Below are 11,915 nucleotides of genomic sequence, written 5' to 3' on the forward strand. Positions count from 1 at the left end.
CTAAAAAGATGAAAGCCAGTCACCTAGACAAAAACATTATATTTTAATTTTTTTTTGTCTTTTTTTTTTTTCTTTGAAAAGTGAGTTGGGATTAAAACTTCTTGAGGCTCTTAATTGGACTTGTGCATGTACAACCTGGCTTGGTTTTTATGTTAGTTGAGGTCTACAATCCAGCACTCTACCACAAAAGACAAGGGAGGTATTGTCTCAGACCTTTATATGAAAGGCAGTGGCTTTCCTTGTCTGGCTGAATTAACTGCATTGAAAGTTTCCAGAATTACAGTATTTAGGTAGAAAAGCCTCATCTCTAATATTTCCAAATTCTGCACCATGACTTAGGTACCTCTTGGTTGTACATTACAATATAAAATAATAATTGTTGGCAAATTTCCCAGATGCTGCTTCAAAATGAAATTCCCCATATGGAAACAAAAATTGATCTCTGTATATCTATTTAAAATAAGCATCCCCAAAACACAAAAGCTTTAAAAATGTGATTTGTAGGAAAGCCTTCTTGGGCAGGCTCTCTGCTCTAGCTATATTAATTACCACAAATTTTTCCGATTCCTTGTTTGCAACAAACGATGCAGTCCTATCCTCTACATTCCAACCAGTCTTCTGTTCCCTAGGAAAAATATTCTGCATCCTGCTCTTCCCAGGATACTCCCTTAATTCCTGCTCCTGTCTTTCCTTCTTGGGCTACATATTGTATTCCAGAAGCTTTCTCTTTTTGCATCCACTAGATAACTTGAGAAAGGATTTACCTCCTTTTGAGAACGCAACAGTGAAGACCAGTCAGAGAAGCAGTAGACCTGGAAACATAGGCTCCATCTCAGATGTTAATTGATTTTCCTTCAAAAGGAATTGGTTACCAAAATGAATGAAGCACCAGCTTTTTTAAGCTGTTCTCTATGAACGAATAAAATGGCATCATGGAAGGTGGCAGAGCGTATTATATGTAACACACATCTGCTTGTGTCAAAATTCCAATACCATAGTTGGTATCCAGAATGAATTTGGAGCACTTCCTAGTTGAGTTTGACATTCTAAGCAAAGAACCAAAGGTTTTTTAATGAAGGTTCCTATTTGCAATTTCTTTATGCAAATAAACCACAGATTTTTTTTTTTTTAATTTTCCATAAAACATAATTTTATAAATATTAACAACCAAAACAATAGGTTCTCTTTAGTAAATCTGTACTTTTCTCTTACCATGTGCAGTTTTAGATTTTGTATCTGCAAAGCAAGGCCTTTCTGTAACTGTTTTTAAACAACGTGATCTCATAGAAAAGCAACTGGGCATCTGATATACGCATGCACTTTCTCATCTATATGTTCTTATTAACCTTTTAAAATTGACTTCTTTGTTAGCAGATGAAAGCTGCTGTGTGAGTAGCTCTGAAGCTTGTCAGCAGGAATTTGTGTCCAAATACATTTTATTTAACTATTTTTAAAGAATAATGCTGTGCAATGGCACTTTCTGAATGGTTACTGATTGTATTGCACTCTTAACTGGCCTTTCTAGTGTGCTACAGCTTTCAATTTTCTACACTCTAGGTTGATTATAATACATTGGGGTTTTAAGGCCAGAAACCATGCACACCTGTGCATGCCTAAAATCATTCTTTTTGGCCTTGTTATGCAGGAGGTATCTTGATAAATAGTTTCTAATTTTTCTATCTAAATTCAGTATTAATTCGAGCACGTAGTTCTGTAAGAGCACTAGATAACCCAGAATTTTCAAAGCATTTAGCTTTGGACTTAGGTTTCATCTTGTCAGTGAAAATTCAGCTGTTGACTTCATTACATCAGGCATAGAACTTAGCCAGTGACATTCCACTGCCCGTGTTAGAAAAGCAGCTAGTACAAAAGAGTGCCATGCTAAATTTAAAAGCTCTTCTCACTGTTTAGAAAAGAACCTTTTATTCCTTGTTTTATGTGCATCTCTTATAATCACATTAGTTGGTGTTGTACTAAAAGTGCATACGTTCCTTAGCTATGTCAGTGTTGTTTAGTCAGTGTAATTTTTTTATGCATACTTTTTACTTTGTAAAAACAGTATTTGGACTGTTAATGTTTTTTGTAGAATTCTTAATGAATTTTTCATAGGAATCCCATTTCTGCTTACATTAAACAGGAAAAGGACAAATAACATCTGGCAAAGGGAAATCATAGCTATTGATTCCCTGACATAGTGCTAACACAGCTCACAAACATGGCTGTGAGAAAAATACAGCGCTTGCTTGCTGATACGTTGTATTAGTTAGCCATTTGTTGTATGGTGCTGACAACTTTATGGATGTTTACAGTTAGCGATGATGCTGAAGTGCTGATACTAGGGATTGTATAGCTTTTGCCTATAATAAAACAACCAAGATTTTGTGTAAGCTTTTTTGAAATTGCATACCTCTCTTTTTGTTGAAGATCTTTTAATAAACTGCCACTTCTCTTTTTCAGATAACAGAAATAACTATACTTCCTATGTGTTGTGTGGTGTGTGAATAATTTTAAAAATCAGTTTAGTTAAATAAACTTACTACTGCCAACAGAGCTCAGAGTTTGCCCTTAAGAGTCAGTTGTTTTTGAGAAGGGTTTCCGTATTGTCCGTTCACTTGGTTATCTTTCAGATATGAGAACTTGTTTCTATACTTGACAGAGCAACCAAATATTCTATTACATGGTGGTAGTTAAGTTATGCTGTTAAAACAGTTAACAAATGGGAGTTAATATACATCAAATACATCTTCAGTCAAGGCCTGAATACAAAATACGACTAGAAAATGGTTTTAGTTAATCTAATACTTTAGCTCTGTTTACATACTATACTTCCAATTATGAAGCACTGACTACCTTTGCGACAATGATGTATTGAAAAACATAGTATGAAAATCATAAAGAATATGTGAAATAATGGAATTTCCAGTGTTCTCCATATCTTATGCTATTTATGGCTACTAACTTGATGTGGCTTACCTATTAAAAGAAATCTTATGAAATTATGTGTCTGTAAGTGAACAGTGATCATGGTAAAGTATCTGTCCCTGATTTATTTTTCGGGGAGGGGGAGTATCTCGCTATTTCTCTTACTTCCTTATTTATTTGTCCTATAGTTATAGACTCCAATAAAGAATAAAATGGAAACCATTTTTACCTCCAGTAGTAGTGGAGGGCCAATACTCAGGGAAATAGCAGGTTCGGTTCTTTTCTGCTGTTGTGTTAGCATCAGCTCTTATCTTTCCATTAGTATCTATATTTCATAATGCATGCATTTTATAATGCATAAGTTATGAATGAAACACTGCCTATTGCTAATACCAGAACCTCTAGACACCTGCACAAATAATGCTGACAGGGAATTGCCCAGACTCTTGACTTTCCCCTCAGTTAGGCAAAACCTGACCGGCTCTTTCTCATCTGAAATTCTCACTGCCGGAGATTTTTATTTTTTTTTTCCAAATATGTTGTGTCATGGCAAGTATAGGCTGTATTAGCAACCAGAAATGTTACTAACATACATGCTGATGTTGTTGGTCTTGGAGAGCGGTTGCACAAAATTCTTTCATTCATGTTCATGTGAATTTGTGGAGGCCTCAGAGATTTATCGGCAAAACCTTCTAGATGCGTCAGGTTCCTCTTCTGAGTGCATCAGAAGAGGTGACACCTGTGGCAAACCTGATCTTGATCCACCTATTTCACACACCAGCTTTCTCAAAACTTGCAGGCTCCCTGTCTCTGCATGCCCAGGGGCCCTGCTGCCTTGGTAGAGCTGAATGCCTCAAGCCTGCCTGAGCCCATTTGCAGTTCATAATATTGCTGTGCTGATGGCAGTGCTCCAGGCAGACATGCTTACCCCTTACTAATTATGCACTGACAGCAGAGTTCAGAGTTAAGACACAAAACTGCCAGTCTGATTCAGAAATACAGCGGTAACCATAGGAGCGCATACAGGTTGTACAGGGAAGCAACTTGAATCCCCCACCCTCTCCAAGAGCCACACTTAGTAGTCAGAGATAAGTCTCCTCCCCAGCCTGCTGAAGATGTGCAGAGTTTTGGAGTTGTGGAGACAAGAGTGCAAGTGAGTCCTTGCTTCTGTTGACATTTACCTCGCTGAGATGTGGTTTTCCATCTGTAGGTGCAGATCCATTTATAAATTCTGCATCAAAGAGATGTTTGATAAAATGCACAAGTCCTGCTTGAAGCAGAGTGCTGTAGTGCTGCTTCAGTGGAAATGAGTGCATCTGTTGCAGTTCTGTTTCTATGCTGCTTCACTTTCTAGATGAATACGCGTATGTCTAGCCGGGAAAAGTATTGATCACCACAGTCTAAAGGAGTAAGGTAGTCATCAGAGATAGATACTATTTGAATGCCTACATCTTGAAAGTAGATTTCAGACAATACCTAAATAGGTATGAAAGTGAAGGAAAAAATGTCAGGAGTTCCTCTCCATGGTGTAATTATCCCCACTAGTTCTTTTGCTTGTAGACATGCGCATTTTGTGTGGGTGCCACACTAAATCTGCATTGTCAAATCCTGCTGAAGGAGGCATAGATATGAAAAAGTAAAGATGCTCCTATTTTAAGCTTTCCAGAAGTAACAGGTTTTGCTCTAATAAAAAATTTAGCATCCTCAGCATGGCAGTCTAGATAGGCATAGTGATTTTTCTGTATTGAATAGACTCTGAATTTATCATTATTGTGGTTTATAGTTTATTTGCGTGTTTATACAATATGGGAAGCAGTTGTGTGTTAATCTGTGCAGCAGCTACCTGCACCTCTGAGACTTGCTTAAATTGCAGTCAGCTGCATCCCATATTACTGGAACAGTGTTTCTGGGATCGGTGGCAAACCTTGCTGGAACCAGGCTTTTAAGGCTTAGTTAGGATCTTGGGATAGCAAGGGCTCTGTTTACACAGGCAGATAAGAAGTGACTCATTCATATACTATTCTGCCTATGCTGTCTGCCCAGAAGCAGTACCTTTTTAAAACTGGAATGGTAAGGTTACTTTTTAGTAATTGTCTTAATTGGGTTTTACTCTCTTCTTTACAAGTCTTATCAAAAGAGTGATTTTTGAAAATGATGTGCATTAAGAGAGCCTCTGTCTACTGTAGGCAAATACGTGATACGTATGCCAGAATTAAATGCTTGCAGCCAATCTGTGCTAATTTAAGCAACATTTAAAATGTGATTGAAACCATTGGCAAACAAAAAAAACCCTGAAGGTTGTTTTGAATTAATATTTTTTTAAACAGTAAAATTTTGAGGATCAAAATTCCATCTGGAACAGTAGGCTAGCTCCAGTGGATGGAGGAATTTTAATTCTAGTGAAGAGCAAAATAAGGACAAATGTATAGGCTCTTTTTCTGTGACACTACTCTCCCAACTTTGGGTTATTTTCAGCTGTATTTGGTAACTATGGAACTGCCAGTGGTTTTCTTTAACAGTTTTGTCCAATTTCTCCTTAAACTTAGGTGAGCTTTTACATCTTGCAGTGTCATTTGCCAAATATTTTAGCAGTGTAGAAAAGCATTTTTTTTTTACTCTGAATCTGATCCTACTAGTTTAATTTGATGCTTCATAATTATTTTTTTAATGAGAGAATGTGTTTAATCAGTCCTTTATACTCTAATGATGTTGCTATCTGCTCTATGCTCTTTAAACTGCCTCTTTTCTAGATTGGGGAGTCTTAGTTTTGTTGAGTCATTTTTTGCACAGACACCATGCTGTATGGTGTATTTTCATTTTTAAATATATGCTATGTGTATTTACCTTTTTTATTGTTCTAGTAATTTTTTGCTTAAATGCTTGTTCTAATTTAAAATTAATTTTAAATGCATGTAGTAGTCAGTTTGCATTTAAATAGATTTTAATATAAAAAAACTTATAGCTTTAAGCATCGCTGCTCAGTGCATATATTATCTTAAATAAAGTTTTTGTATATACATTAATTCATTAACAATCTGCATAGGTGTTGAAAAGGAATTTTGGTGTGTGCATTTGTTTTTATCTAAAATAATGACTGTGATTGTCTCTTCATATGATACCCAAAATGTTAACATGATCTGGAGTAGCAAAACTAGGCAATAATTAATCTAGCTTTCTCAGCTGCCTATTTTTATACAGATTTCTTATTAAACCTTAGTACCCCTGTGTTCTTCCCACACCTATCAGACTCTGCTTAGACTGACCAAAGAGTGGCAAAACAGACAGTAGCCTAAACTGTGTGAAATGCGTTCACAGGGTCTGGTTGCCATCTTGTGTCTCCATCCAGTTGCCTGGGGACAATTACAAAAAAGGTTTCCTTTTCCTGACCAGGTCTTCAGACAGCCTTGAAGTCAGAAAATGGGAAATACTGATCAATTTAAACCTAATGGACTATTCGAGCTTAAGCATGAGCTGTCAGATACAGCCAAGGGCCTTTTGTATGCTCTTTTGTTATGTGTAAGGACCGGTGATCCCATTAATGCATGAGTACAGAGAGGTTGCTGTGCTTCTGCATGCAGGCATCATCATTCCCATAATATAGATCAGACGTTTAATCATTTCATGGTAGAAAAGGTCTTTTACTTTCAGACTTGTCTCTTTCCAATCTGTACAATTTTGGCACATGAAATCACACTAATCTATAGGATTTTCATAAACTGAATAGTAGCCTAAAAAAACTGTTTAAATCAAACCTCTCATCTGCTGTTAATCTCATTACTATAACTACTGTTTGCATTTTATGTTCATAAAATCAAACACTGAAGCCTTGTGTAAAACTTACATACGAGTCAAGAATAGAGCACACGGAGCTCAGAGGTGGAGCCTCCCTCCACTCTCCCATTTCAGAAAAGATGATAGTTATTTGGATAATGGCTTAGTATGCTGTGTGGTATGCTACCAGATGCCAAAGGTAGGAATTTCAGAATCACAGAATCATTTGGGTTGGAAAAGACCTCTAAGATCACTGAGTCCAACCATTAACCCAGCACTGCCAAGTCCACCACTAAACCATGTCCATAAGTGCCACATTTACATGTCTTTTAAATACCTCCAGGGATGGTGACACAACCACATCCCTGTGCAGCCTGTTCCAATGCTTGACAACCCTTAAGTGAAGAATATTTTTCTAATATCCAACCTAAACTTCCCCTGGTACAACTTGAGGCCATCACCTCTTGCCCTATTACCTGTTGTCCCATTCGCTACTTGGGAGAAGACATCAACACTCACCTCACTGCAGCCTCCTTTCAGGTAGTTGTAGAGAGCAGTAAGGTCCCCCCTGAGCCTTCTCTTCTCCAGACTAAACAACTTCAGGCGTTCCTCATAGGACTTGTGCTCTAGATCCTTTACCAGCTTTGTTGCCCTTCTCTGGACACACTCCAGCACCTCAATGTCTCTCTTGTAGTGAAGGGCCCAGAACTGAACACAGGATTTGAGGTGCGGCCTCACTAGTGCTGAGTACAGGTGGACAATCACTGCCCTAGTCCTGTTGGCCACACCATTTCTGATACAGGCCAGAATGCTCTTGGCTTTCTCTGCCACCTCAGCACAAGCTGGCTTATGTTTAGCCAGCTGTCGACCAATTTTATTTAATTATCAAGCTGTCTTGAACAGGAAGACACATCAAACATAGACAAGTTAGAGGAATTATTAAATAATGGAAGACTTAAAAGACTGGACAGCCTGAAGCCTGGACATCCCTATGGTTCTTAGGACTGATCTGTAAACTGGACCTAGAACCTCTATGCACAGTTGCATTACCTTTGAATTTGTAAATGTGAAACTGTTGAAGACTTGGAGGAAATCAAGATTATTTTTAAGATTTCAATAGGAAGCAAGCCATGAGTATCTAAATGAAGTAATAGAAGAACTAGCACAGCGTGAAACAGCAAACTCTCTTCCTGGTTAACATGATAAAGACATTCTGTTTTTCTAGAAAGCTTATGAAGATCCAAAGGAAGTGAAAATAGTAAATGGAAAATAATGATCATGCATTATTAACAGTAAATTGAAATTGATAAAAAGAAGTGTAATAGCTTTTCATGCCACAATATTTCATGTTTTATCTTTCTCCTTTATATAATGTTGTTTATTTGTATCTTTTCCAAAGCAGAGCACAAATTATTTCTGTTTCTAATCACATACATGCTTTCAGTCATCATGCTGACTTTTCAGCTCTTTCACAGAAGCGAAATACATTAATTAGTCAAAACTATTTAGATAAAATCAAGATCTTTCTTCTAGAAGAATGTGTTGTTACTCCCAAGGAAGTTCTGTCTCCTGGAGCTAGTTGTAGATTTCTCATTCACTTCAATGCAAGGAGCTATCTGATAGTTCCTCATGAACTCTCGGTGTTCCTCTACATGCAAATGATTCCTTCAAATCAGATGCCAAACTTTGGGAATCTTGGAATTCCAGGCATTCCAGAGAAAATTCTGTACTTGTTCTGATATATGTTTTGAGGATCGTGTTCAATCCCATATAGTATATATAGAAACCTATATATAGGTTCGACTGTGTGTATAGAGAAGCTGGAGAGAGTAGTTTCCACAGTTCATGGTCCATGTTAAATGGTGTGCATGATCTCTCACAGAACTGGATTAAAACCAGGAAGTTCCTGTTGCAGTATGTTCTTGGTGACAGTGGGGGAGCAAGAGGTACATGAAGCCCGCTGCACATGAACATGAGGAAGCAAAGTTCTGCACTGTTTTAGCTTGAACTAAAGCAGAGATATGAGGAAACTTTAAATGCTGTCCTGAAAAGATTCAGGGTTAAAAGTTTTGTGGTGCTAATTAGATTAAAAATTGCTTAATTGCAGCTGTCAAGTGTCAATGCCAAATCTCTCAGTATACAGTAGTCATGTCCCGTGGTCCTGTGTAGTAGTTGAATTAGTCTTCAAGGGTACTACATCACTGGATCACAGGGTCTTTTATTTCTTGCTGGTAACTTACCAACCATGTAAGATAGTGCATCATTTTTACAGCAACTTAAGCAGAGGCTAATCAGACAGATTTTCTTCTCTTTTTTTTTTTTTTTTAAGTGAGAGATTGTTTTGTAAATATAGCATGATTTGGTTAGTTTATTTGTAACTTGTTACGATGCAGCCACTGAAAACCCGACTGTTGTCTACCCCTCCTTTGGCCTGTTTTGGGGGGTTATATGTGTTTGTTTTATTTCACTTCTTGAATTGGTAAATCACCTAAGATGATTAAAACCACACTGGTTTTTAAGGAACTTGTGAAATACATGTCAAAATTAACTGAAGTAGCATTTCAAGTATTCTGCAGTATTATTTGTAAAGCTATAGACAAGTTTTTCAAGAGAACATCTGCCCTCATATATCAAGTAACCACATTTTTTCTGAGGCATACAGAGGCAGGTGCTTTGTGCTCCAAATCTTTTCAGAAGAGTACAATTTATATTTTAAGAGCTCATCTTTGCTGTGAGCATTGAAACTTGGGAAAATCTGGTTGAGTCTGCAAATGTTGCCTATCATATTGATACGTGGAATGTGGCATATTACATTAATATAAAGTGACCTAACTTTAATATACTCTGCTTGACTTTCCTCAGGGTGTCAGATCTGGAGGTAAATGGTGTGGTCCATTTTGCATTGAGGCTGAGAACCCATGAAAATTCTGTAAAGCTGTTCATGTAACCCTAGCCAGGTGCTTAACTTTCTGCAGGTCAAATATTTATACTAATGTGATAGAGACTGTTAAAGATGTATCATTACATATTCTAACATATGCAAAGTATATATCCGTGGTGTTAATCCATACGGAATTCCTTTCAAGGTCACACTGTGCAGTTAGAACAGTGATGATTTGTTCTCGTTGATGGATGTATCCACTAATTAACTTTTAATTACTTTGGATTTTAATTTCTTCATAGGTTGATGATTCCAACTGTGACGCGGAAATCCTTTCCTTGCTCCTCGATGCCAAGTTAGTGGTAAAGTGCATATCTACTGCCTTCTGTCCTCGCCTTATTGACCACTTGCTGGCTAACCAGGGAGAGGGGGGCTGGGATGTAGAGGAAATAGCTAAAGAACTCAAAAAAGAAGGGTTCAGTGCAGAGGCTGGGTCCCTCTTGATGTATTATCAAGGGATTCATCCTGCACTCAGGACTTTTACTACTGCCCTCCAGACTATTCAGCACTGGAGCTAAAAATGTTGGCTTTATGCATTTGTCTGCCTTTTTGCTGGATATCTTAAACAAAAGGAAGAAATTATTGTTCTAGCAAAGGAATAAAGTTTGTTATGACCTACATTCTGTAGAAAATACGAACAGCACACAGTGAATTCCCATATGCTTCTAATCATTTAAAAAATGTATTGGTGCAAAGTGTATCATTCTGTTATATGGCTAGCAAAGCTTTGAATCTGATAATCCTTTTCAGATGAAAGTGTTAAATAATTACACTCCGAGACATATAAATGCAATGTTAGTAAGCTGGCAGGTTATATACAATTTGTCTTAATTTCTGTAAGTAATTTACTTTGTCACAATGTAAAACTAATGTAAAAATATAATTATAAAGATATGTGCAGTAAAAAAAAAAATCACAACGGGTGATTTCTGAGAATTTCAAACCCTTAAAATTTGGTATTGTCAGTGTTGTTACTACAGCTTTTGTTTGCAATAAATAAAATATTTTGCAGTTATTGTAGTCTTTTCTGTCCTCACTTTAGACAGATAAATATTTTCTTAATTCCGCTTCTTTTTCTGAAATTCCTGTTTCTCCTTAGTGATGTTTATTCATAAGGACAAGCTGAACTTCTCCATGCTTACAAATGGTTCTAGTCTTTGAGATATTTTTCTCTACAATTTGTGAAGTCCCATCTGAAATCCTAAACATTTTCTAGAATCACAGAATGGTTTGGGTTGGAAAGAACCTTAAAGATCATCTAATTCCACCCCTCCCTGTCATGGGCAGGGACATCTTCCAGTGCACCAGGTTGCTCAAAGCCCCATCCAACCTTCCCTTGAATTTTCCAGGGATGAAGCAGCCACACCATCTCTGGTTGTGTGCCAGTGTCTCACCACCCTCACAGGAATGAACACAGAAAACTGGGCAAGTATCCTGCTCAAGGTCAGAGTTCATGAAACACTACACGGGCAGTAACTGTGCCTCTGTTACCCACAAAACAGGGGATGCTGGATGAAAACTTGGGCCATTTGCTCCCAAGAATGATGAATGGTGGGTTACCACCCAGCCAGTAATTCTCCTGAAGAGTGTGCTGCTTATGCAGAAGCACAGGAAGACAGCAGAACACTTAGGAACTGAAGATTTTCCCTGTGCTTGTCTTTCAGGAGGTGAGTACCAAACGAGCTAGCTGGAGAGCAAATCAAGGGCAGGGAAACTTCAAAACAGCCACAGCAATTGAAATAAATGAAAAAGGGGGCCCGGGCAAGGTTATATTTCACTGCAAAGCACCGAGCAAGTAACACCTAACACCTTCCTGTTTTATCGTACTGATTGATGATAGACTGAGAGATTCTGAAGGAAAGGAATGAACACAAACTAGAAGTGTTCCACGTTCAAAATTGATTTATTATTGTAGCATTGGCCACCCTGTCTGCCACATTTCCTGCCTAAAAATGTCCAGGTTCCTAAATTTTAGTGTTTTTAAAAGACAGTACATATTTTCAGTAAAGCCCTGAGACTTGTCTCGCTTCTGAGGTTGTATGGCCTGAGCTGTATGTCCAACTTGTCATAAATTTGTGCATCAGTAGAGCCACCTTAACTATTTATATTTTCATCTTTCATTTCTCTCAGATTATGTCCTTACTGCTTATATCAGGAAAAAAAAATAAAGGTAAATAACTATATCACTATCTGCCCTCTCTGTTTTTAAGGACTTCTAATATACACAGTATAAATGTTATGTCTTTCCTAACTTGTCGAGTCATGGTGTACTTAGTTATTT

The 11,915-nt window shown here is 37.5% G+C and overlaps 1 protein-coding gene across 3 annotated transcripts in view; it reads left to right on the forward strand.

Moving 5' to 3' along the window:
• Positions 1-10,654, forward strand: part of NBAS (NBAS subunit of NRZ tethering complex) — a 182,562-nt gene extending 171,908 nt beyond the window's left edge. For all 3 annotated transcript variants that reach the window (XM_057431920.1, XM_057431922.1, XM_057431921.1), the window contains one exon: positions 9,877-10,654. In XM_057431920.1, coding sequence (XP_057287903.1) covers positions 9,877-10,152 — 276 coding nt within the window. In that variant the 3' untranslated portion in view covers positions 10,153-10,654. The remainder of the gene's footprint in view (positions 1-9,876) is intronic.
• The last annotated feature ends 1,261 nt before the right edge of the window (positions 10,655-11,915 follow it).

Source organism: Pezoporus wallicus, unplaced genomic scaffold (genome assembly GCF_028554395.1).
Source record: "Pezoporus wallicus isolate ANWC-B61680 ecotype Strahan unplaced genomic scaffold, APGP_CSIRO_Pwel_v1 contig_161, whole genome shotgun sequence".
NCBI classification, from domain to species: domain Eukaryota; kingdom Metazoa; phylum Chordata; class Aves; order Psittaciformes; family Psittacidae; genus Pezoporus; species Pezoporus wallicus.